This window comes from Electrona antarctica, assembly GCF_951216825.1.
Source record: "Electrona antarctica genome assembly, chromosome: 24".
NCBI lineage: Eukaryota > Metazoa > Chordata > Actinopteri > Myctophiformes > Myctophidae > Electrona > Electrona antarctica.
The window spans coordinates 28,265,720-28,292,576 of NC_136803.1; the positions used below are offsets into that span (position 1 = coordinate 28,265,720).

General features: G+C 43.9%; 1 protein-coding gene across 1 annotated transcript in view; it reads left to right on the forward strand.

Moving 5' to 3' along the window:
• The window catches only part of LOC306917681 (rho guanine nucleotide exchange factor 7-like), a 41,930-nt gene extending 21,735 nt beyond the window's left edge, over positions 1–20,195 (forward strand). The window contains exons 6-21 of the mRNA XM_079495976.1: positions 1,668–1,750; positions 3,995–4,089; positions 5,643–5,738; positions 6,984–7,106; positions 7,249–7,387; positions 8,244–8,303; positions 9,242–9,388; positions 10,640–10,726; positions 12,392–12,470; positions 12,591–12,721; positions 12,968–13,204; positions 14,699–14,792; positions 16,164–16,253; positions 18,451–18,547; positions 18,906–18,960; positions 19,997–20,195. Coding sequence (XP_079352102.1) covers positions 1,668–1,750; positions 3,995–4,089; positions 5,643–5,738; positions 6,984–7,106; positions 7,249–7,387; positions 8,244–8,303; positions 9,242–9,388; positions 10,640–10,726; positions 12,392–12,470; positions 12,591–12,721; positions 12,968–13,204; positions 14,699–14,792; positions 16,164–16,253; positions 18,451–18,547; positions 18,906–18,960; positions 19,997–20,119 — 1,736 coding nt within the window. The 3' untranslated portion in view covers positions 20,120–20,195. The remainder of the gene's footprint in view (positions 1–1,667; positions 1,751–3,994; positions 4,090–5,642; positions 5,739–6,983; positions 7,107–7,248; positions 7,388–8,243; positions 8,304–9,241; positions 9,389–10,639; positions 10,727–12,391; positions 12,471–12,590; positions 12,722–12,967; positions 13,205–14,698; positions 14,793–16,163; positions 16,254–18,450; positions 18,548–18,905; positions 18,961–19,996) is intronic.
• Positions 20,196–26,857: the final 6,662 nt, after the last annotated feature.

The following is a 26,857-nucleotide window of genomic DNA, read 5'->3' on the forward strand; positions in this document are numbered from 1 at the left end:
CAGCTGCTGGTCGGCTACTTTTTGGGAAGAGATATTGGGCTCCATCTTGCGCCACCCCTTATCCCCTGATCATTGGAGACAAACAACTGCAACTTCAGGACATATACAACCGCTCCATAACCAAAAAAGCAATTCAGATTTACAATGATTCCACCCATCCTCTTCACTCTGAATTTGACTTGTTGCCATCGGGCAGGAGGCTTAGGGCAAAATTAGCAAAAAAGAAGGGTTACAAAACTTCGTTTGTGCCAACTGCTGTGGACATTTTAAATAAGGAAATATTTAAATAGTCTAATCGCCACTGCTCATGATCACTGTTGTTGTGTTAATGTGAATGCATTTTTATATAGTATTTTAATGCACCTGTGTATTTTTTGTAATGTTTTATTGTTGTAACTGACTGCCGGTGTGCCAAAGACAAATTTCCATTTTATGTCAATTTAATGGACAATAAAGTTTTCTTTATCTTCTTTATCTTTATCCCTAAACTTATTTGCCATTTTTTACTATTTTTAAACATTTAAAAATAGTTCAACTAGCCAATCTACATCGACACGTTGTTAGCTTGTAGATCGGCTATTTGTACTATTTTGAAATGTTTTAAAATAGTAAAAAATGGCAAGTAAGTTTAGGGATGAGGGGTAAGGGGTGGCGCAACATATAGGGCTTGGTGTAGAAGGGGAAAAATGAGGGAACCAAGAATAGACCCCTTGGGGGACCACAGTCTACGAAGCATATAGGGTTTACTTGGTTGAACGTTTCATTTGATTTTGAGATCCTGTCATCTTGAAAACACTCTGCCTTCCTCGTGTCCTCATCATTCCTCAGTAACTCTTGTCGTCATTACTTTATACATTCAATCTCCGTAAATGACCCTGAAGAACATCATCAAGAACAACATACATGGCTCATTATTGTCTGTCCATGTTCAAAATTACAGTAAGGGCAGCGAGGCATCATGGAGGAGGTATGCTTTCGTTTTAAAAGTTCCACCGCACTGCTGCCGTATTATCACTGGCATACTGCCGTTCTGAAATGTTGTTTAATAAGAGCGAGTCGGACTCGGGAGCATTCCTGGCCTTTTCACGTTGATGGGAAGAGATGATCATTCACTTTTATGGCTGCACTGGGACATACAACCACGGCAAGATGAAACATTGTGTGTGTGTGTGTGTGTGTGTGTGTGTGTGTGTGTGTGTGTGTGTGTGTGTGTGTGTGTGTGTGTGTGTGTGTGTGTGTGTGTGTGTGTGTGTGTGTGTGTGTGTGTGTGTGTGTGTGTGTGTGTGTGTGTGTGTGTGTGCGGGCGCGGGCGCGGGCGCGTGCGCGCTCTCTCCAGGGTACTACTGTTATAATTTTACCATTTTGCCATATACTGCTGCCGCTGGGAAAGAAATTAAAAGGAAACTACCATATACATCAGTGCCAGTGGCTGTTTCTGCACTTCTGTGAAATCTATAAAATGGGATACTGTTGTGTATGTAACTGTACAGTACAGATATACCGTGTTTTGACTTGAGATCGTAGATCGGCTATTTTCAGCATGCAACCGAGTGTAAAATGACTTATACTGGATCTCTTGTCCACTAGTCCCTTGTCTTAGTTTTAGTCGACGAAATCAACACTGAACGCATGTCTGATGTTCTGTCCTGCCCTTTTCCTCAACGCAGACCAGCCTGTATCACCCAACGGAGTGAAAAGTCCCCCGAAGGGTTTTGACAACACCATCATCAGCAAGACCTACTACAATGTGGTGAGCATTTTGTGCATGTGTGCATGTGTGCATGTGTGTGGGGGTGTGTGTGGGTGTGGTGTGTGGTCCGTCCAATACTAGTTTATTTTGGTCACATTTAGGCCTGCCGTCGAAATTTAAAAAAAAAGTCTTCTGAATCCTGACATTTTTCTGAAATACCTAAGTTTCTATATCAGTGGTGCTCAACCTTTTTCATGTCAAGGACCCCAAAAATTATATGTAATTGGCCGTCGACCCCCCCAACTGAAAATATTTTGTTCCAGGGACCTCCCAGAAGCAAATATTTGAGTTAAAAGCGCTCGCTCTGAAATAATATACAGTATATTCAAAGATTTGCGCCACATTTTCATTAAGTTTCAAGAATAGCAGATCTACAGTAGCAGATCTAGCGGGGCACTCGGTGCCGTGCTATGAGCTTGTAGATCTGCTATTTTTCAATAGCTAAAGTATAACATGACACGGATATATGCATACAGTCGAGACTACTACGTCAAAAACGGCCCGAAAAGGTGTAGGTTGAAGTCGATGCTAATTTAGCTTAGCCTAGTAAATTTAGTATCGAAACAAAATGAAAGAACACAGAATTAATTGGGCCGTCTGGTTCAAACATTCAAATCCAACCCAGATAATGACCCGGCAGCTGTGTGCAAACGATCAAATGTGTGACATTTGTCTGTGTGTGTGTGTGTGTGTGTGTGTGTGTGTGTGTGTGTGTGTGTGTGTGTGTGTGTGTGTGTGTGTGTGTGTGTGTGTGCGTGTGTGTAAGTAATGTAATGTAGGCTGTTTCTTCCATTTCACTGATTTCTGGGCCAACCTCGCCAGAGGGTAGTCTGCTGGTGGTGTGTGTGTGTGTGTGTGTGTGTGTGTGTGTGTGTGTGTGTGTGTGTGTGTGTGTGTGTGTGTGTGTGTGTGTGTGTGTGTGTGTGTGTGTGTGTGTGTGTGTGTGTGTGTGTGTGTGTGTGTGTGTGTGTGTGTGTGTGTGTGTGTGTGTGTGTGTGTGTGTGTGTGTGTGTGTGTGTGTGTGTGTGGTGTGTTTCACAGTGGCATTTCAATAATGCAACAATCCACCACACTGTCCCAATTATGCTGTGCCATCACTGATTCTACTGTAATACCTACAGACACGCACGCACACACGCAGGCAGGCACACACACACACACACACACATTTTAATTATTTTATTTGGATCTGCACAAGAGGCGCAATACAAAAGACCCAAACACTGATCAGAATTAGGTTACATTATATGGTCCAACCAGATATAACTGCTGCACATGCTTAACACACTGCGAGCAGCAATCTGGTTACATCCATAATAATAATAACCTTTCTTCCCTACATTGACGACGGTAGTTACGGCGGGTGTGTTTTAATGTGGAATTAGTGCATTTTGGCTGGAGAACCAGCGTTCACTCCTGCCGCCATCTTGCAACCACACACACGCACACACACACACACACACACACACACACACACACACACACACACACACACACACACACACACACACACCCTGATGTCAATATTGTTCCTATCCAGTATTGACAGATGAAAGGACTTCATGTCCTTTTGTCTCTAATGCTGCCAAAAAGCAAAAAAAAACGATAAAACAAATAAATAAAACTAGTATTGGTAGTTAAGTGGATAGAAGTGTTGACCTAATTCCGTGTCCTTCTGTGAACTATTAGCATTCTTTATATTTATTTATGAAGATGGACTATATTGTGGGGCATTGAAAAGAGCACCTTTTCTGAAAATAGATCAAAATATAAGGCTGCCAGTGGAATAGACCAAACCAGCATGTGAGAAAGGTTAAAACATCTTCTAGCTTAATCTAAAACATCTTTCTAGTCTTTATAGAAATGTACCTTTTAAATCATTCAAGTGGAGACATTTAAGCTATTAATTTTGATTGGGAATTCCATAATTCTTTTGTATCAGTTATTTAACCCAATTTGGGCGGGAACCCCTTTTGGTGTGAGCACTATGTTATGCTTTAGCTATTGAAAAATAGCAGATCTACAAGCTCATAGCGCGCCACCAAGTGGTGCGCTACGAGCTCGAAGAACGACTGACATAGAAACATAGCTTTTTCAGAAAACTGTCAGGATTTAGAAGACATTTATAGAATCGTTCCCAGGTCAAAATGGGTTAACTATATGTACATTCTTAGCTTGAAGATATTCAGCAGAACTGGAACTGGTACTTTTGATGACATTTATTTTGCCATGTATCCATTTTAGGTCCTGCAAAACATCTTGGAAACCGAGAGTGAATATTCACGAGAACTCCAGAGTCTCCTGGCTTCATATCTGCGCTCCCTACATCCCACGGAAAAGTAGGCTCCGTCACCATTAGTCTCTGTTGGGCGGCTGTGGCTCAGGAGGTAGAGCAGGTCGTCCAATGATCCCTGGGTCGGCGGGTCGAATCCCGGCTCCTCCTCCTGTCCACATGTCGAAGTGTCCTTGGGCAAGACACTGAACCCTACGTTGCCTCCAATGATGTGTGTGAATGTGGGAAGTGAGGACACTGGCGTCGACTGTTCGCCGCTTCACCTCCCAATGTATGAATGAATGAACCATTGTAAAGCGCTTTGAGCACTTGGAAAAAGTGCTATAAAAATGCAATTCATTATTACAACATTTTGTAACAAGTTGACGATTGAATTGTCATACAAAAAATTTGCGATTAATGATTTAATTGTGTTTGACGTTGAACATTGGAACATATGGATACAACTTGAATTTCTTTTTGGCTTTGCAAACAAAGGTTGCAAAAGGAAGATATGACAAATAACTAATTTAAATCATTTAATTACTTTTATACTTAAAAAAAAACATGAATAGTGGACTTAGCCAAGTAGATCAAGCTGATCTACAAGCTCAAAACATGTCACACCGCTTGTAGATCTGCTATTTTCACTATTCTTTTTTTTAAATGTTTGAAAATACATTTTAACATGGTAATGATCATGATGATTGTGTAAAAAAACCCAGATTACGATTATCTCAGATAATTGCGGTTAGGCGATTATGTAATAATTGTGATGGGTCTACTGACTGACAAGTATGTGTGTGAATGCATGCGTTCGTGAATATGTATGTGTGCATAATACCATATATATATATATATATATATAAGCTAGATGACTTGCCTGCGCTGCTGGCCCATGGAGAGCGACGTCGTTACATGGCGGCCATCTTACTTCGGGGCAGCATAACATTGTGTCTATGGGGCATGTACTTTTAAATAACCATAACTTTCTCAATTTACAACCGATTTTTCAAATGGGTTGGTTTGTTATAATTGTTAGAGACGTCCGCATACGCTTTTATATGACGTTCATATAAAAAGATAACATTAAGCAGATAAGCGTAGTGTACTGTAGCCCCTCAGCGAGATGGCCGCCGGGTGAACTACGTCAGAGACTCCGCCTTGAGCCATCTAGCCTTTATATATGTCTATGCATAATACTGCATTAATACCAGACAGTGGCCTTGTGGTTGGAGTGTCCGCCTTGAAACTGGGAGGTCGGGGTTCGATCCCCAGCCGGGTCATACCAAAGACTGTAAAAATGGGACCCAATGCCTCCCTGCTTGGCACTCAGCATCAAAGAGTTGGATTGGGGGGTCAAATCTACTAATCAAATGATTCCGAGCGCGGCACGGCTGCAGCTCACCGCTCCTTGGCTCCAAGAGATGGGTCAAATGCGGAGAACAAATTTCACTGCGATAACGTGTGTGACAAATCGTATGACTTTGACTTTTATGTGTGTCTGTCTGACAGAGATTCCATCATAAAATCTCTCCTCTCCTCTCCTCTCCTCTCCTCTCCTCTCCTCTCCTCTCCCTCTCCTCTCCCTCTCCTCTCCTCTCCTCTCCTCTCCTCTAGGCTGAGCAGTGCAGACATCACTCATATTCAGGGGAACCTGGAAGAGATCTCCACCTTCCAGCAGATATTGGTTCAGTCCTTGGAGGAACGTACCAAGTGAGTTCGCATCCGCTCTGTTTTTTTTTTCTTTCTTTTTGTTTTTCGTTTCCTGTTACCCCGGACCGTCGGGGAAAACTCTTGGTGGTGGCTGTGAAACAGAAGCCAACTAGCAACACTCTCTCACCCCTCCTCACGCCTCACTGCTGAGTTGACCTTGAGCAAGGCACTTTGGCCAGTGGAACTGCTCAGTGGCCAGAAGTTTAACCCATTTAGACTTTTTTTGGGGTGCATACTTAGTTTAGACTAGTCATTGGTTAGACATGGGTTAAGGTTAGGTTTAGGTGTGCTGCCCCGTGGGAGGTTAGGTTTAGGGTGAGGGTTTGAGATATAGGTTGTAGTTGTAGGACTAATGACTGGTCTAAAATAGCAGCCCTACAAGCTTGTAGATCTGCTATTTTTCAATAGCTTAAGTCTAGTTTTAGTCTACTAAATATAAGATTTGACGCGTTGTGAGCTTGTAGATCTTCTATTTTCAGCATGCAACCTAGTGTAAAATGACTTATACTGGATCTCTTGTCCACTCTAGTCCCTTCCTAACATTTTAGTCTAGTTTATATTCGTCAGTGAAATTGTCAGTATATTTAGTCTTAGTTTTAGTCGTCATAGCTTAGTTTTCATTTAGTTTGCATTTTGCATTTTCGTCAGTGGAAAAAGGTAGTCGACGAGCATTTTTCGTCTTAGTTTTAGTCGACAAAAAACACACTGCTCCAACACGAGAAATGCGTGAAAACAAGCCAGGCTCCTTCGGTGGCGAGGATTTCACTTCACAGGAACTTGCAGCATGAAAAAGATAATTCATGTTTGGCAAACCTATCATGGATAAGTAAAAACAAAAACAAATCTATAAAATATTGGGAGGTGTTGTGGCCTTACTAATTCCACAGGCAAAACCATCTCTATGGACAACTCCCAGTTTACATCCTGTTCAGCCAACAATAGAAACAAACAAGCCTATTATGCACAGCTCACTAGTTGCATTGGAGCTTAAGACTGTATAGGCAGATGTTGTGGGATACAGTGACCTCTAGTGTTGCTCAATCGATGGGTCAAGTGGACCCAAAAACTAGTGAGACATAGTCACCGGGTTCATGGAATATGAACCCTTTGTCCAAGATTTGCAGACGTTTTTCCAGTACCTTGTAATTATTTGTGTCCTTGTATTGTATCGCTTATTGTATGTGGACATAAATAACACACAATAATAATAAATAATGAAATGTGTGTGCGTGCGTGCGTGTGTAGACTCTCAGAGTTCCAGCAGCGAATTGGTGGCTTCTTCCTGGGTCTCATGCCACAGATGAAGAGTCTGTACATGGCGTACTGCTCGAACCACCCCTCAGCTGTAAGCGTGCTCACCCAACACAGGTAACACTTGACTTGACCTAACCACTTGAATGAACCCTAGCATCCCGCCCCATATTCTGGACATGTCATAGTAGCTCAAAACATCAAGCGCAAATTGCAGATCTACAAGTGTGCGCGTGCGTGTGTGCATTATGTGTTGCAGTGAGGACCTGGGGGAGTACATGGAATCCAAGGGGGCGTCCAGTCCAGGTATCCTGACTCTGACCACTGGTCTCAGTAAGCCGTTCACCCGACTGGACCGTTACCCCACCCTGCTGAAGGAGCTGGAGAGACACATGGAGGTCTGTCTGTCTGTCTGTCTGTCTGTCTGTCTGTCTGTCTGTCTGTCTGTTGAGTCAAAAGGACAAGGAAACTGAGTGGACCCAACTCAGTTTCCTTGTCCTTTGGAGTGAACTAGGAAAGAACTTTATACAGTTGTAAACCATTGGCGTCTTTGGGGTTGAACTCGACTACTGAAATAACTTGGAGCTTCTTCTCTCTGGTTTCTGTTTGTTTGTGTGGCCTTTTAAAGTCTTCAGGTGCTCTTAATGAGCAGCGGCCATTTTGTGTTGCACTCTGGGAAGTGTCGTTTTTTTATTCCTAAAGTAACCTAAATAAATTATGGTTAAACGGTTAAACCCAACCTTTTTCCTAACCTTAACCTCAGTAAAAGCTATGCCTAAACCTAACCCTATACCTAAACTTAACCCCAGTAAAACGATGCCTAACCCTGAACTTATTTCTAACCTTATTGTCAGTAAAACAAAATAAAGAATACAAGAACCGTGGGACCGAGCGGCGAGATGGTTTAGGGGCGACCGTACCTGATAGATGGTTTAGGGGCGACCATACCTGATAGATGGTTTAGGGGCGACCGTACCTGATAGATGGTTTAGGGGCGACCGTACCTGATAGATGGTTTAGGGGCGACCGTACCTGTTAGATGGTTTAGGGGCGACCATACCTGATAGATGGTTTAGGGGCGACCGTACCTGATAGATGGTTTAGGGGCGACCGTACCTGATAGATGGTTTACGGGCGACCGTACCTGATACCCGGAAATCGATGGTTTTTGGGACATGACGTTGCCCCCTTAACCAGTATGAGAAGAATTGGGATGTTTTCTGCATGTTTCTAATGTCTCATGTCTCATCACAGGACCATCACCCTGACAGGACAGACCTACACACCTCGATGACAGCCTTCAAAAGCCTTGCTGTAAGAAACACACATCAGTGGCCACGTTGGGACAGTAATAGAGGGTATGCGCATGCATAAAGTGAATGTCGAATCGAGTGGCAAAGTGACAGGCAAAGTGAGTTTAACGTTGTTTAATGTCGTTTAATGCAATACGATTGGACTTTTCTGTTTGGGTGTCAAGGCCAAAAGGTACTTTTTTGCCACTGCAGTATTTCCGGGTTTGATGATGATGTCACACGCATAGTGCATACCCTCTATTGCTAGGGTTTTTTTTAGGACAAAAGCCTGAAAATATAATGCGCCATTTCTTTTTTTTCCCTCCTTTTTAAAATGATTATCCCAAATCAGACAGATTTCAAAACATCTGCTGTCTAGTGGGTTGCCACAACTCTCTCTCAATACAAATATACACACATGTACTGTGTAGATGGTACGTAGCTTGATCACTCTTTTCTCTCTCTCTCTCTCTCTCTCTCTGTCTCTCTCTCTCTCTCTCCCTGTCTCTCTTGTATGTAAGCACACCAGTACAACTGTCTCACAAGTCTCAATCACTAGAAGAGAGTCTTTGACTTTGTCCAATATTTAAAAAAACAAACAAAAACATGCCACTTATGGCCTGGGCCGTGGCTCAGCGGTCCAGGCACCTTGGCTGGTAATCCAGCCTGGCAGTGTGCCGCGGGTTCGACTCCCGATCCCGACGGCCTTTACTGCATGTCACCCCCCCCATCTCTCTCCCCATTTCCTGTCAGCCTACTGTCTGTCCCTCCATACAAAAATATAAAATAAAGGTGAAAGCCACAAAAAAAAAAAACATTATAAAAACATGCCGCTTATTATCAATGTTATTTTACTGTCGCAGAGACATCAGACGAGGCAGGTAGCGTTTTTGCGTCTACAGTTAACTGTATATGTTTTGTATTAATTCGCCGTGCATTATTACGTTGCTGTGTCTCCAGGCTCAGTGCCAGGAAGTGAGGAAGAGGAAGGAACTGGAGCTGCAGATCCTCACCGAGCCAATCAGAAACTGGGAGGGCGATGACATCAGAAACCTGGGCCCTGTTCTCCACATGTCCCATACCAGTGTTCACACACAGAGCTGTCCGGTAGACGACTCTTATTATGCTATGCATATGCACACTGTTACACTATGTATGCTAATTTATATTTCACTTAACCCATTTTGACCTGAGATCAGATTCTAAAAATGTCTTCTACATCCTGACAGTTTTCTGAAAAAGCTATGTTTCTATGTCAGTCGTTCTTCGATTTAAAAAAAATAGCAGACCTACAAGCTCGTAGCGCGCCACTTGGTGGCGCGCTACGAGCTTGTAGATCTGCTATTTTCTGCAATAGCTAAAGCATAACATAATGCTAACACCAAAAGGGGTTCCCGCCCAAAATGGGTTAATTATACTTACTAGTATTTTTTATGCAGTGGAGGGTAACTTTTACTTAAAGCGGAGCTGTCCAATCCAATCCAATCCAATCCAATCCAACTTTATTTATAGAGCACATTTAAAAACAACAGAGTTGACCAAAGTGCTTTACATAACAAATAAAAGTGCACAAAATCGTCAAAAACATATTATAGAGATACAAATATACAACAGGGTGGAGAAAAACAAAACAAACAATAAAACAAAAGATAAAAATAAAATAAAAAATAAATAAAAAATAACTCACTCTGGGGTAAAAGCTTGGGAATAAAAAAGTGTTTTAAGACGGGATTTAAAAATAGGGATAGAGGGGGACAGTTTTACTAAGAGGGGGAGTTCATTCCACAGTTTAGGGGCAGCTACCGAAAAGGCACGATCTCCCCTAAGTCTCAGTTTTGCCTTTGGGACCTCCAGCAGAAGCTTGTTTGCTGATCTCAAAGATTTTTCTGGGACATACATTTTAATGAATGAAATGTAATTTTCTTATGCAATTGGCGTCGTTGTATTTTGTCTCCCTGCTCGTCTATTGAGACATTTTGGTTCGTGTCAAAGGTCATGTCTCACCTAGACACGGATTTGGGCTTGATGCTCAATATTCAATGTATCCCCTGAGCAAGCAGATCTAATATTAGCAGATCTCTACTACTTCGTATTTTGGACAATACTTCGTCCTGGGCATTGGGCGTTACTAATAGAAAGGACAAAGAACTTCGTCCTGGGCGATGGGAGTGTTAACTTGTAACCATTATGTTCAACTTTAGCTGTTGAAAAATAGCAGATCTACAAGCTCATAGCGTGTCTAACTGGGTTAGGTCGATGGTAAAAAATAATAAAATCAGCACATGCACCTGAAACCGGGTTCAATCCCGGGGTTAGAAGAGGAACAATCGTATTCTGAGGTGTTTTGTGTCTCTCCAGGAGAGGAGTGAGCGATACCTCCTCCTCTTCTCTCACACGCTGATCATGATCTCGGCCAGCTCCAGGATGAGTGGATTCATCTATCAGGTACACGCACACACACACACACACACACACACACACACACACACACACTGTCCATCTTTCTGTGTCCCTGACGCTTGCCCATTCTCCCGGAATTTTCCCCCCAGTGAGGGGTGGGAGGAGCTGGGAAGGAGCAGGCGGGCGCAGTCAGCGCACACAGAGGTCAAGCCAGTGAAGGCACCGAAGGCAGCTGCCTGTGTAGTTGAAGCACAACGGACTTGCGCTCATGAGAAACGACAAATCTAAATTTCGGCAAAAACCAGAAGCGCAACATGAGGACAAAATAAACATTCATTGTCCAGTTTACTAATTCACAACTACTACTTTGGTGTTGTTGAAACTTTGTAATTTCTCTAACTATTATGAATTATGAATTAAGACAGCCTAAGTAGGTTTAGGTTTAGGTTTATTTATTTAGCACAAAAAATAGACAATAATATATCAAAGAACAAAAATACAATGCAAGGAAGGGAAGAAGCCAGCTGGCCTATTTGGAATCCTTTCCTGTATGGGAGAGGTCATTGATTTAAAACAGATTAAAAGTTCAATTAAGAACAATACAAAAGTCTACAAGTTGGCAAAGGGGGGCAGCTGTGCAAGTACAATACAAAAGTCTACAAGTTGGCAAAGGGGGGCAGCTGTGCAAGTACAATACAAAAGTCTACAAGTTGGCAAAGGGGGGCAGCTGTGCAAGTACAATACAAAAGTCTACAAGTTGGCAAAGGGGGGCAGCTGTGCAAGTACAATACAAAAGTCTACAAGTTGGCAAAGGGGGGCAGCTGTGCAAGTACAATACAAAGGTCTACAAGTTGGCAAAGGGGGGCAGCTGTGCAAGTACAATACAAAAGTATACAAGTTGGCAAAGGGGGGCAGCTGTGCAAGTACAATACAAAAGTCTACAAGTTGGCAAAGGGGGGCAGCTGTGCAAGTACAATACAAAGGTCTACAAGTTGGCAAAGGGGGGCAGCTGTGCAAGTACAATACAAAAGTCTACAAGTTGGCAAAGGGGGGCAGCAGTGCAAGTACAATACAAAAGTCTACAAGTTGGCAAAGGGGGGCAGCTGTGCAAGTACAATACAAAAGTCTACAAGTTGGCAAAGGGGGGCAGCTGTGCAAGTACAATACAAAAGTCTACAAGTTGGCAAAGGGGGGCAGCTGTGCAAGTACAATACAAAAGTCTACAAGTTGGCAAAGGGGGGCAGCTGTGCAAGTACAATACAAAAGTCTACAAGTTGTTGGCAAAGGGGGGCAGCTGTGCAAGTACAATACAAAAGTCTACAAGTTGGCAAAGGGGCGCAGCTGTGCAAGTACAATACAAAAGTCTACAAGTTGGCAAAGGGGGGCAGCTGTGCAAGTACAATACAAAAGTCTACAAGTTGGCAAAGGGGGGCAGCTGTGCACAAATATACAAATTGTACAAAAGTACAAATATAATTTATGAAAAAGGCTGCTACAGTGAATTCGGTTCACGGAAGTTGTTATGTAGGCTATGTGGGAGATTATCTGACGCCATCTGACTCTTGCCTTGACCCCCCCCCCCCCCCCCCCCCCCCACACACACACACACACACACACACCCTTCACTGTGGACAATTCCGGGGTACAAAAACGGACAAGCGCCCCCTGACACCGTGTGTTCCATGCATGCTTCTGTTTGTCCCCCTGCAGGGGAGACTTCCTCTGTCTGGAATGCTCATCTCCAGACTGGAGGACGGAGAGAACATGAGGAACGCCTTTGAGATATCTGGTACGTTCAGCTTCTCACCTCAACAGAGAGGCATTCTCAGCTACAAACTAATAGTGGAGATAACTGGTGATTTGCTTGCTTGTTAGTTGTTGTCATGCAATGTGCGTGCGTTTTCTGCAGGTGGTCAAGGCGAGCGGACACAGGTGGTCTGCGGTACTCAGCAGGACCTCCAGGATTGGCTGGACCTTCTCACCAAACACACACACACTACGGCCACGCACGCACCTAAACACCAGTCTGTGTGCAACACAGTGAGTACACTTCCACTTCCACCAACACTCAAACAATTATTCGTTCAGTCTGTGTCAGTCAGTCGGGTAACCATTATGTTTTTCAAACCGTAACATCAGTTAATTTGGATTTTTCAACCCTCCCTTCCTTTCTCCCAACTATCCGGTCTCTCCTCCCATCTCCCTCTCGTGTCTCTTCCTCTCCCCCCCCCCCCCCCCCCCCCCTTCGACCTCTCCACCATCCCTCCCTCCCTCCCTCCCACCCAGCTACCCTCCCACCCAGCCACCCCCTACAGACATTCCGAATCTCAGCGCGGGGTCAGCACGGGGTCGTTCTACCACACCCTCCCCCATCCAACCTCCTTCAGCGCGACCCCAGGCACTGGCACTAACCCTGTGTGGAGCCAACCCCTGGAGCCCCCCAGCACCCCGAAACCCTGGAGCCTGAGCTGTCTGAGGCCCGCGCCCCCGCTCCGGCCCTCTGCCGCCCTCTGCTTCAAGGAGGTACGACCGGCAACCGCGCGTGAATGATGGATGTGTGTGAATTTAATCAAACAGTCCTTTTGCGGGGAAGGAACCCAAGTGATAGTGATGCACAATACTGTAATATTTGGTCAAATCAATTGTTATAGATTAAATGCAAATCAACCGAAAACGCCAAATAACAACCACTTTAGAGTCGTATAATTGACTAAGTTACCAGTTTTCATGTAAAAGGTGAGCCAGCTAGACCATTAACCCATTTAGGCCTGACGTCGAAATTCAAATATTTGCGGCAGACCTACAAACTATTTGCAGCAGACCTACAAGCTCGTAGCGCGGCACTCGGTGCCGCGCTATGAGCTTGTAGATCTGCTATTTTTCAATTGCTATAGTGTAGACATGGATAGATGTGGGTCACGTTTGATTGTGAGTGCTTTGCAGCCGGTCAGGGATGAGGTGTCATTATCACTTCTAGGTTGGCGGGGAATACGTTTGTTGGCTAAATGAGTTATCTTGAAACATTTTTATCTTATTGCTGACTATTACTAAGCATTATGAATAAAAAACCAAAAAAAACAGATGGCACCACACAGAAAGCGACGGTACAGGAGGAGAAGACGATGGGATCAGCGAGGCAGGTGTTTTAGTTTACGGATGGCTGTAAGTCTCAAGTACTTTAAACATTTAAACCCTATTCTTTGTTGACTGGAGTCCCATGTTGAGCTTGTAGATCTACTATTTTTGCTGACTATTTTCCCCCAGAATAGGGACGCTAGGCTTCAAGTAGATAGTCTCCAATTGTCCTACATTTGTGTTAAAGTGTGGACAAATAAATATTCCCTTCCTGCTCCCCAAGCTTTTGCTCAGCCATAGGCCGTCCAGCAGAGTACTTTGCATCCCTTTGGCCATTTCAATCATAGATATATATAAACTCTAGATAGCTCACCCGCGCTGTTGGCCAATGGAGAGCGACGTCGTTACGTGGCGGCCATCTTACCTCGGGCCACATAACATTGTGTCTATGGGGCATGTACTCTTAAATGACCATAACTTTGGTTTGTTATAAACGTCAGAGACGTCCGCATACTTATATGCTTTTATACGACGTTCATATATAAAGAAAATTAAGCAGATAAGCGTCCTGAATCATAGCCACGTTGACAACGTTTGTAAATCCGTCAAGATTTGAGCGAGTTATGACTGTTTCTGTTTGAGCTGCCATTGAACATACTGTACTGTAGCCCCGAAGTAAGATGGCTGCCGGGTGAACGACGTCAGAAACTCCGCCTTGAGCCATCTAGAGTTTATATATATCTATGATTTCAATTGCACAATAATTCAAAGTTGCACGGGAGGCTTTAGAGTACATTTCCTCGCACAAACAACAATGCAATTCACAACTTCGCAATCCACAAATCCATTACACGCAGAGCATACACTGCACCTGCAGATTACACACACACACACACACGCGCACGCACACACACACTGTGAGTCCTGTCTCCCTGTGTATAGGACATGAGTAAGAGTCCGAAGAACATGAAGAAGCTGCTTCCAAAGAGAAAACCGGAGAGGAAGCCCTCAGAGGAAGACTTCTCTGTGAGGAAGAGTATGTACCACACACACACACACACACACACACACACACACACACGTGACATATAAACGTAGACACCCTTTCCGGCTCTGAGGCGCGTGTCACAATTGAAGGCACAATTTTTCCCGACATTCCTTGCAAAGCATTCAATGAGCAGCTTCCGCGCGCGTAACATAAGTCCCGGAAAAGACGCGCTGTGATTGGCCAGTATAGTCACTTGAGTGACAGCGAGAGACATGGAGGAGTCTTCATGAGTGACGTCACTTGGGCAGCAAACGCTGCCCAATAACTTCAGCAAACGCCGGGGGCGGGAACCCCTTTTGGTGTTTTAAACATTATGTTATAATTTAGCTATCGAAAAATAGCAGATCTACAAGCTCGTAGCGCGCGCTACGAGCTTGTAGGTCTGCTATTTTTGAAAAATCGTGAAAATATTTATTTCAGAAAACTGGAGGATTTAGAAGATTTAAAAAAAATGTTGAGGTCAGGCCTAAATGGGTTAAAAAAAAGCCTTCAGCACTGCACTTCCGCTTGACTTCCTGCCTTCATTGGGAGACACGTCGCTCCAATGAACTGCAGCGGCCTGTGAGGCATGTATTTTTTTAATATCTATGAAAGTAAGTGGCATGAACTCTACTCAACCAATGGTATGAGGTCGGGTACATGGAGCGCTAAGAAAACAAATGCTACACCGAGGGGTGTGTACGCAGTGAGTCGGAGCGCACTGCGCATGCTTGCTCATATTTGAGCAAATTCAGAGCAGAGGGGAAACTTAAGTGCATCACAATCATTTGTTTTTGGATGCTTTAAGTAAGGTGAAAAGTTAATCATTTGTGCATTACAAAGCCTTACAAATTGGAATCAATTGCCCTTCATGGCAATTCTCAAACGAAAATGAAACGCAGCTTTAAAAAAAACGTATGATTTTGCTCAACCAAAGTTCCGTTAGCAACAGGGACAGCAGGGATGACAATTAGACGGCTTATGTTGATACACACATCACTAATGCAACAACACACTTTAACCCATTTTGGGGCGGGAACCCCTTTTAGTGTTAGCATTATGTTATGCTTTAGCTATTGAAAAATAGCAGATCTACAAGCTCATAGCGCGCCACCGAGTGGCGCGCTACGAGCTTGTAGGTCTGCTATTTTTGAAAAATCGAAGAACCACTGACATAGAAACATAGCTTTTTCAGAAAACTGTCAGGATGTAGAAGACATTTTTAGAATCTGATCTCAGGTCAAAACGGGTTATCCCTCTCATCCCATACGTGCTTGTCGTCTTTTCTTTTCCTCATTCCTTCTCTTCCTCCACCCTCTTTCCCTCCGTCGTCCTCCTTTCCGTCCCTCCGTCCGGCCCACCTTCCGTTGTCCTCTCCAGGTACGGCTGCTCTGGAGGAGGACGCTCAGATCCTCAAGGTGATCGAGGCCTACTGCACCAGCGCCAAGACGCGGCAGACTCTCAACTCCAGTGAGTGCACACTCGTACACATGCATGAACCCACACACGCGTTGCGCACGCACACAAACACACACACACACACACACACTCTCTGTCTCTAACATGGTGCTACTGTAGCTAGTGTAATGCTAACAACCATTGTTTCTTTTTTCTCTGCACTAACAGTGTTTTCTGTCTCCCTCTCTTCTCTGTAATTATGTCTTTGTAACCCCTTTGTTTCCCCTCCTCCTAATCAATCCATCGGTCCATTCATTCCTTTATTAATTTGGCTCCTTTTTTCCTGCTTTTTAAACTTTTTAAAATCCTCCTTCACATTGTCTCCACCTCTGTTTTTCGAATACATTTGTGTCAAACTTTTTTTATTTTATTTCACTGACCTCTCTCCCGACACCATTTTGTTTGGTCGCCCCTGTCGTCGTCATCATCTTGCCACGCCCAACTAACTCGGTCCCAACACAACCCCCCCCCCCCCCCCCCCAACACCCCCTTATCCAATCCAAATTGGTTTGACCCACACCACCCTCCATCTGTTTGTAAACCCCAACCAACCCCGCACATTATGGTCTGTCCCGAAACCCCACCCACCGCCCATTCAAAATGGCTTTTGGTTATTATTATTATTATTATTTTGCTCCGCCCCATTCCTCGTTGCTCATTGGGTCGCAGCCTGGCTGGGGACGGACCTCATGCACAACCACGTGCTAGCCGACGCCCATCTCACTGTCCCCGTGGACGCCGCCACCGCCGCTGGCTACTCCAGCAACCCGCCCACGTGTTCCGACCAATCCGAAGACTCTGATTATGACAGTATCTGGAACGCCCATAGTTCCAGGACCGCCTCTGTTTCGCGTAAGGCATCACAGTCCCCGACCCGCAAGTCCCAATCCCTCCCTCCGACCAGTAGTGTTCTGTGTGCTTTGTCATGTTTTAAGCATGTTTTAAGCATTTACGTTATACTTCTAGCTATTGAAAAGAGTGCCGCGCTACGAGCTTGTAGATCTGCTATTTTTCAGCTAGCTTGTAGTTATGCTGTTTTTGAAAAAACTTGAAAATGTGGCGCAAATCTTTGAGCGAACATTTTTAACTCAAATCTTTGCTTCTGGGGGGTCCCTAGAACTACATATTTTCAGATGGGGGGTCTGCGGCCAAATACAGATCATTCTGGGGGTCATTGACATGAAAAAGGTTGAGCACCACTCGCATAGAAACATGAGGTTTTTCAGAAAACTGTCTAAATGGGTTAATAATGGCTCTGTGGTGTGAAAAGCCACATTTTGCTTCGCCACGAAAATAGCTGATCTACAAGCTCACAACGTACAGTGAGCTTTTAGATATGGCTATTTTTGACTGTGACCTGCTGCTGTGTGGTCAGACATCTTTGTGTGCGTGTCGTGACTCGTGACATACACAAAGATGTACCCCTGTAAGTACAGTGTGTACTTGTGAAAGTGCATGGATCCCTCTGTCTAACATGTATACCCCTCATGATGTACACGTGTGTGAGTGCGTACGTGCAAAGCCAAACGTGTGTTCACACACGTGGTATAGTGAGTTCTGCAATCCAACTGGTGTGCGTGAGTGTGTCTGTGTGTGTGCATATATTGTAGAGCTACTTTCAAAATGACTATCTGAACAAGATCTACCCGCCCCAAAAGATATGGTCCCATTGGCTGAAAATAGCAGTACTGGGCGTTACACATAAGACGACACACTTGGGGAATGGGAAATGGAGAGAGGAAAATTGAAATGGTACTGTAGTTGTTGTTTTTGTGTACAACTTTGTAATGCTACTGATGTTTGCCTCATCGATCGAGGTCCCCCAGGGATCTATACTAGCCCATTCTTGACGGGAACCCCTTTTGGTGTTTTAACTAAGCATTATGTTACACTTTAGCACTTTAGCTATTGGAAAATAGCAGATCTACAAGCTCGTAGCGCGCCACCGAGTGGCACGCTACGAGCTTGTAGGTCTGCTATTTTTGAAAAATCGTGAAAATGCGGCACAAATCTTTGAATATATATTCTTTCGGAAGACTTTTCGACATCAGGCCTAAATGGGCTAGGCGCCCTCCTTTTTTCCCCCCTCCATGCCGAATCTCTTGGTGGTTAATAATGGACAGCGGTGTCCTGGTTGAGCGCATGCCATTGTGACGTACCTTTGCATAACACCTTGACCCGTGCGGGTATCTTCGTGCGCCCCCTGCAGGGTCGAGCAGGAAGGACGTGCACATGCTGTTTCCTGAAGAGGAGAAGATCATCGTGGAGGAGATCAGGAGCAACGGACAGACCGTGATGGAGGAGAGGTGTGTGTGTGTGTGTGTGTGTGTGTGTGTGTGTGTGTGTGTGTGTGTGTGTGTGTGTGTGTGAGTGTGTGAGTGTGTGAGTGTGTGAGTGAGTGCAGACGATATATAAAAAAAGTTTTGGAAAAAGAAAAAGATGCAAAATTATGTCCTGGCACAGGGGGTTATAGTGCTTAAAACATAACCTGTCGTTCCTTGGCTTGGATTGGTAGTTCGTAATTATAGATGATAAGTTCGTAATTATTTGTTGATTCATTTCTTAATTCCTGTATTATTTGTGCTGTGTGAGAAAGCACAACGGGCCGTTATTGGCGTGTGGAACTGGAGATTGAAGGCCGAGTGGTTTCTCTTCCCCACACAGGAGCCTGGTGGACACGGTCTACAGTCTGAAGGACGAGCTGCTGGAACTCAAACAGGTACCGCGTGGCTTTGTTTTTGCTCCTCTCTGCTTTAACTTATAATTATGATTCTGAGCGGTAAAACGGCACAACCCGACCCCCGCTTTGCAGCAGAACATGTTTCTTATTTTTCTAAAATAAAATTGTGACGGTTTGAAGGTACTGTAATGATCAATGAAAGACGCGTGTAAAATATAGTGTACTCGAGCAGGAGATGAAATTGAAAGTGTTATTATAGATTTTACACAGCCATTGATTATTGTCCGAGGTTGTGCTAGTGAGGATGACGACGGATAGACATGGTGGAACCACTCCCTGCTGGTCAACATTTGCATTCTGACCAGAAGGGAGAGTCTGGAGTCTCTCGGGCAGAGACGACACCGGACCAATTCTGATATGCGGCCGCTAGCGGCGGGATCAACGCGAGACTGACATTGAAGCTGTGCCACAGCACAAATGTAAACGCAACCCAACAAAGACTACAACTCGAAATTATTATGGATATATCAGATTTTTGTTCCGCTGCTTCCGTGTCTCATCGTTTCTGCTTGAGAGAGCCCAGACGCAGGCAGGAGGAGGGAACTTGTGAACTCAATGCTGCCGCAATCTGGCAGAGTCGGGTTAAACGACGGATGCACAGGCAATAATTTGTTCATCCCATACCCATAGCCTAATCTAGTCACAAAGACAACCCGAAAATAACAATCTGATCATCTCCACAATGGCACTTCACTTTCAACTGATTTGACAGCTATTCCCATATATACTATAGTCTATCAGAGCTGGATAAAGCAGACTAGTAAGTAGTGTATCTGGGCAGTACAGAATTCATTCCATATGTTGATCTGACCCCCCCCATGCCAAAGCGCCAGCGCTCATTCATCAGTCTGCCGTCAACGAGGCGGATGCGTGCACGCGACCTCGCCCACTTCTCGCCCTCGGGGGGCCTCTTACGTTGTGTAACAAATATCGCTATATATTCAATATTATTGAATATCAGCCCAAGCCTATTTCAGATCAGAGATCTTTTTTTTGCTTTAATCCCTGCTCCCAGGACAACAAGAGGATGAGGAGGACATTGGAAGAGGAGCAGAGGGCGAGGAAGGAGTTGGAGAGGATGATCAGGAGAGTTCTGAAGAGCATGAATGACCCCTCCTGGGATGAGACCAACCTCTGAGAGAGAGAGAGTGAGTTAAGAGAAATGAAGGCATGAACAGAGAGAATGTTGTGCGAGAGTGAAAGAGGTGCACTACCAGATTTAGGTGATGAGGTGACCACCGTTTCAGGTGATGAGGTGACCACCGTTTCGGTGGTCACCTCATCACCTAAATCTGAAGTATAAATGAATAGGCCTTGAGAGAGAAAGTGACGTGCAGAACATTCTGAAAACAAAAGACGAGACCAAATCTAACCTTTTTTATTAACGACCACACATACCGTTGAACGGACACTGGCCTCTGACCTTTGAACCTGCAAAACTGACTTCGGGGGACCAAAATGGTAAACACCAGCCAACAACCGAAGCCAATGCCAAACTGACCACAAAGCTGTGAAAGTATACGCACCACTAGCCGCGATCGATGTCACTTCCCGCAGCGATGGGGATCATGGAAAGATCCGCCATATTGACAACATCTTGTTTTGTCAGCACTCTGTCAGCAGGTGGCACTAAACACACCAGAATGAACGGGAATCTTGAGACTTTTACATGAAATCAAATTCAGTAGCATTTAGAAACGGCTGGTACAATGTCTTATATGCATTTGATTTATTGAATAAGTGTTTTTTAAATTTAATTTGTGAATTATTTATTAATTCATTAACTGGCTAATCAATACAGTATCCCATAAACTCAATGCTAGTGAAAATGTCGTGGCACTTTCACGACCACAGATACATTATTGTATTGTATAATTGCATAACTAACTAGCTTAACTATAATACTTTAAATGGTTGCTTGTTGATATTTGAATATCTACAGTGAAAATGGTTTTCCAGCATTTACCTACGTTCACTGCCGTGTATTCTGCTCGGTCTGCAGTCTGCGGCAAAACGGGTTAACCGAGGTTCCCTCGTTTCATCTTGTCCCATCAGCCACGACTGCTTCTGTCAATTTAATTTGAGGGACTGTCTTTTGTTTCAAGGGTGAAGGCCGGGTGCCACCCTTGATACTTTTCCAAGCTGGATTCACGTACCAATCACTTCTTGCAATAACTCAAAAGTCTGCGGCCAGACAGACCTCATCGGTTGGAGGTTGATGAGGACGATGTGGAGGTGAGCAAATCGGTCATTTGCAAACCATTCCGTCATGATATATAGAGAAATGGCCTTATCGTGCTGCCTACCTTCCAAGTGAGACTTCCACTATCCAAGCATTAGAACAGCCAAGTAGTAAACGGCAGAGAACGATGCCGTCGGTGCTTGGAAGTGCTCCGTTGACATTTTAAACGTGCTGCTCAGTTTGAGACGAGAAACAATACTTTTTGCTGCCAACCCTTTAACATTGATCCTTGGCTTGCTTATTATGTTTGAAAGAGTAAGATGTCCCCAATGTGGCAATAATTCAGAATGGCCTTGTGGCTCATATAACAGGTGAAAGAGTCACCAGGGTGTCCCCCCTGGTGCTTTATATCTGTCCAAAAATTGAGTTAGGAAATTCTCTTGACGGTCCGTAATAAACCGTTTGTGGTGTTTTCGTGCTCTCCTTACTTACTTTGAGCGATTTACAGTACAGTAATAGTCTACATCGAGATAATGTAGAAGTTTATCTATTAGAACAGCCATTGTACTCTTGTTTCCAGGTCCACAATGTTGATAATGTTTCTAAATGTATTGTGTCTGAGGGTGAGCAGCGGGGGCCGGGGACACTAGTTGTCAACATCCCTCACTATGGATACGGCTGCCTCTGTCTTGATGATTATTTGCTGTTCAGAGAGATTTTGCTTTAAAGATCAAAAGTGAACTCTGTGGCACTTGTCACGTTCACCTGCAAAGAAAATCTAGACAGGAGCCTCTTGTCAGTAGCTCTTGATGTTGATCAAATATATTACATGAAAGCAAATGGAAAATTGAAGCCAGAATCAAGAACCCTGTGGAAAATATGTATTCTTGCTCATGTTGATGCAAATTCCCCAATTATATTGTGAAAAGACCAAAATCCACGCAATCACTGTAAAATCCCCCCCCCCCCCCCTCCCTCTATGATTTTGAACATTTTAACATTCAGGTTTGAACCGTGTTTTTATATTTGTAATTATGTTTGCATAGATTTTTTTTATGTTTGATTTTCTACAGGTTGTGATTACATTTTATTTGTACAGTATAAAAGCAAACGCTGGTATTTCAAATGATCGTCAGCACACATGCCTTGGAATAGAGAAAACATAGCTCTTATTTGCTGACCTGTCTGATGTTATTGCTTCTTTGTTTTCTCCTGAATGCACTAAGTGATGATGGAAGAAAAGACTATACACTTACCGTGTCCGGCATTTCAGCTGTTGGCCTGTTTTAATTATTTAAATGAACTTGACTGATGAAACATCCTGTGTAGTGTCAGATAAAGATTATGATGATTACATCTCCCCCTGTAACCTCTATTTATTTCACCTGTCTCTTAACTCAATGTGGATGTAAAATAAATACACATCACGTTGCATCTCAATGACTTTTGTCTTTGGACACTTCAAGCAACCACATGACCCGTATAGCGTCATTATTCTGTCATACACAATAGGCGAACAATCTCCGAAAATGGCAGCTCACAACATGTTGGCGATGCATTGTGAGCTTGTAGATCGGCTATTTTTAGGAAAGAATTATGGAAGGAAGGTGTGGAGGGGGAAAAAAAAGGAGTGGGCTAGAGCAGGGGTGCTGTTTTTTTTTTCATTCTTTTATGAACCTACTGTATGTTACAGGGCAGATTTCACACAGCCGAGCGAGGTTGAAGAGAATGTTATCAAAGGCTATTTTGAAAGGCTCACAGACATTGCTGTGACAGTGGCCACCCTTGTGCTGCAAGCCTCGGTGAGGAGAACACGAAATTCTGACGGGGCTTGGCACACAGGAAGGTAGGAGCGCACACCAGTAGTGCTGACCGCAGGAGATAACTATGACTGAAAAAGGAGAGAGGCCGCACAGCTCGTAGTCACGATGCCATCAAAATCTTTATTTTTCCAACGTTTCGGCAACAAGTTGCCTTCTTCAGGGAATGACATACAAGGAGTTACACCAGATATTTATAAGGAATGGGACAAGGGATCAGGGAGTGTCCTCAATCAGGCCAACACCCAAAGTGGGTGATTGGTTGCTGGCAACAAAAACTTTATTTGTACATCATATATAGAACAATATGCAAAAACGACATCAAAATAGAAAAAGGGGCTTGGCACACAACCATAACTGTGATTGAAGAAGTACTTGCATGTATTTACTTCAGTAAAAGTATCGATACTGCAATGTGCCAAGCAGGGAGGCACTGCAGTGATTACCATTTTTACAGTCTTTGGTATACGCCCAAATCTCAGGGTGGACACTAATAAGATCACTGAGCTGGTAATAGAGCAAATAGGTCATTAGAGCTCATGTGGACATGTTATCCAAAGAGATTTTGATGCTTTTATGTGAGTTAGCTCTGTATAACTCGCCTATAGGGACCTGGATTATGGAGAGAACATGCACACAAACGCGCACACACACACACCAACAGTCCGATTGAAGTGAATGACAAATTACACTATTGGGTTATTGTCATTGTGCCATTCGTTAGGTGTCTATTATCTGAAGGTTGGATCAATCTACCTTCACACACATGTACAAACCCATTCCCATTTACATACAGCGGCGCATGCACACTCCTCTCTCTCGCTGTCTTTCTCTCTATTACTTTCCTTGTTGCACTGCACCTTTCTGTCCGTCTGTATGTACAGTATGAATGTACAAAGCTCCATACATTTCCAGCCCCTAGAATTTCCCCCTTTTATTAGAAGAGTGTGGTGACAAAGGGAGGACAAAAGCTAAGCGGGGAATGGGGCGGCCGGGGCACAAAAGGACACAGGATACTTGGGCCTGGGCTCTGTTATTGTACAAAACAGCCAAGCAATATATTTTCTTTTCTTCTTTTTTTGTTGACAGTTTACTTATAAAACCCCTTTCGACGTCTGCAGCCCTGAAAGGCAAGCAATAAAGAAACCTTTTCAACGGCACTGAATGAGCAAGAGAGGAGGCGGAATGAATACCTCCGGGATTCGACCCGAGGAGCGTTTTTTTTGGTAATGAAATTGGGGCTGAAATGAAAATGGAGTTTTTTTTCTTTCTCTGAAAATAGAGGCAGGCTTTGTTGGCTTTGGGAGACTGGTAATTCATAAACAATAAACCAGGGTCCTTTTGTTTGGTTCATAATATATTCCTGCCGCAATGAAAGAGTTCTCTTCTGCCTCTCTCTCCTCTCCACAATTGTGCATATTGTGTGTGGTGTGCATCTACGGCTACGCAGGTGCACACACACACACACACACACACACACACACACAGTCAAATGTTGAGAGTAAAAGCCAAAGTGAGGTAGGGCTAGGCAGCAGAGGGAGAGAGAGGTATAAAACGGAGAAAGGGAGAGAGTTTCCACTCATCTAACACACAGCTGACTGGGAGGCTGCTGGAAGATAGGCTTTCTGACTTGGACTTTTCTGAAGGTGTGTATGGCACTGTATTTTGCGTGTGTGTGTGTCTGTGTCTTTAACATCCAACAAGTGCGCACGCATTACCTTTTTCCACAGGCTGGCTGTGACTTCTGATGTGTGTGTGTGTGTGTGTGTGTGTGTGTGTGTGTGTGTGTGTGCGTGTGTTTCTTCCACACTTCGACACATGGTCAGGTGGTGCAGGACTTTCTCTCTTCACACACTTGTCACACAAACAAAAGGTTATGGGCCGCTGATGCAGAATGACTCACCAGACTGTGTGGACTAGGATGTCTCATACGATACGTATCTCTACATTATGGATCTAATGAACGGGAACATAAAAATGACTGGAATATCACATGGCGATGTCATTTCTTAATCGTAGCTTTAGTTATGGACCGTGGGCTATATCTTAAAACAAACACATTCATCTATATTACCTATGAATTTACATTTAGTAGTATTATATCACCTTTTTAAGTGACTACAGTTACTATGCTGCCTGAGACTTGGCCACTATACGTGTCGTGTACCATTCTGATTTAGACTCGGCCAATGAATATAATGTACACTGCTTGTCACCTGGAGTATGCATCAAAGGACAGGTCTTTGTGACTTGCAAGGGATGGAAGGGCCCACTGGACATAGTAATAGAGACAGAGAGACTTCTACGTGAACATGGATTTGGAGCTACAGTACAACTTTTGATGTAAGTGATATTTATACCTTTTACATTGCATTGCATTACTTCCTTTTGGTGTCTCCTGTTGTGTGTGGGCTAGCAGCGCTACTCTCAAGAACATATTCCGAGCTGCGGTACTGAATCTGTCGGCAGGGGCATTCAGAACGTGTGTATATACATTGTTGTTAGTGGGAATGAAAACATACAATAGGTGCCCAACAGAAGAGGAGGGCTGGGGGATTCCCGGGCCAACATCCTGTTAACCACATTCTATTGGGTGTCTAAAAGACTGTAGTTTCCATTAGCTTGGAATCATTTAGAAGATATAAGGTTGGGTGAAGTGCACCTTCCACCGGTTACCGATGTTTTGAACTTAAATGCAAAAAATAAACATTACTTTTTATTTAAGTAGTATGAACATAGTAAGATTTCAGCACTCATAACATTCTCAGTATATATTATTAGCTTATTATTATTATCAATATTAAATTAATCCATTGATATATTGATTAACATGTAATTTAACAGTACAAACATGTATTATGATAATTATCCCATTATGCTAGCTAAAACCTTATGCCAAAACTAAAACACTTATATGCGCGCGCGCACACACACACACACACAGACACCGTCTCCACACCTGAGCGCAAAAAGGTTTTAAGCTGCGCACTTCTTAAGCTGCGCGCAGCTTAAAGCTTGAGTTTTTAGACAGCTGGTGGATGGAAAAGAAGCTCCACCTCCGCTGAAGACTTGAGCGGAGGAGAGCGTTTCCGGGAATCTGGCCGTCGCGCAAGAATTCAGCGGAGGTGGAGCTTAATTTCCATCCACCAGCTGTCTAAAAACTCAAGCTTTAAGCTACGCGCAGCCGAGAACGTGCGCAGCTCTTTTGATGGTGTGGCAGCGGCTAGAGACACCGTCTCCACACCTGAGCGCAAAACTTTCTTAAGCTGCGCACTTCTTAAGCTGCGCGCAGCTTAAATTCTGAGTTTTTAGACAGCTGGTGGATGGAAAAGAAGCTCCACCTCCGCCGAAGACTTGAGCGGAGGAGAGCGTTTCCGGGAATCTGGCCGTCGCGCAAGTCTTCGGCGGAGGTGGAGCTTAATTTCCATCCACCAGCTGTCTAAAAACTCAAGCTTTAAGCTACGCGCAGCCGAGAACGTGCGCAGCTCTTTCGACCGTCTGGCAGCACCTAGAGAGAGAGTGGCAGGACCATCATTTTCAGATTCGCGCGCCTTTTAGGCAATGTGTCAGAGTGACACTAATGAGCAATGACATACAGCTTGCATGGATCTACTCGTCACTTCCTCCCGAGACGTAAGTGTTTAGCCTACATATTATGTCAATACTTTCAATAAATATACCTCCTCAATATTTATAGTACAGTTACAGTAGCCTACATACATTTACATAAATAATGCTAAATTGGCTAATATTTATACTAACCTACCCACAGTATAGGACGAAATACCGTAGCCTACATGGCTTTGAAGTGCCCGCCGCAGGTACTTATTTTGGATTTAGGACTATATTATTGCCAACATATGGACCATGTAAG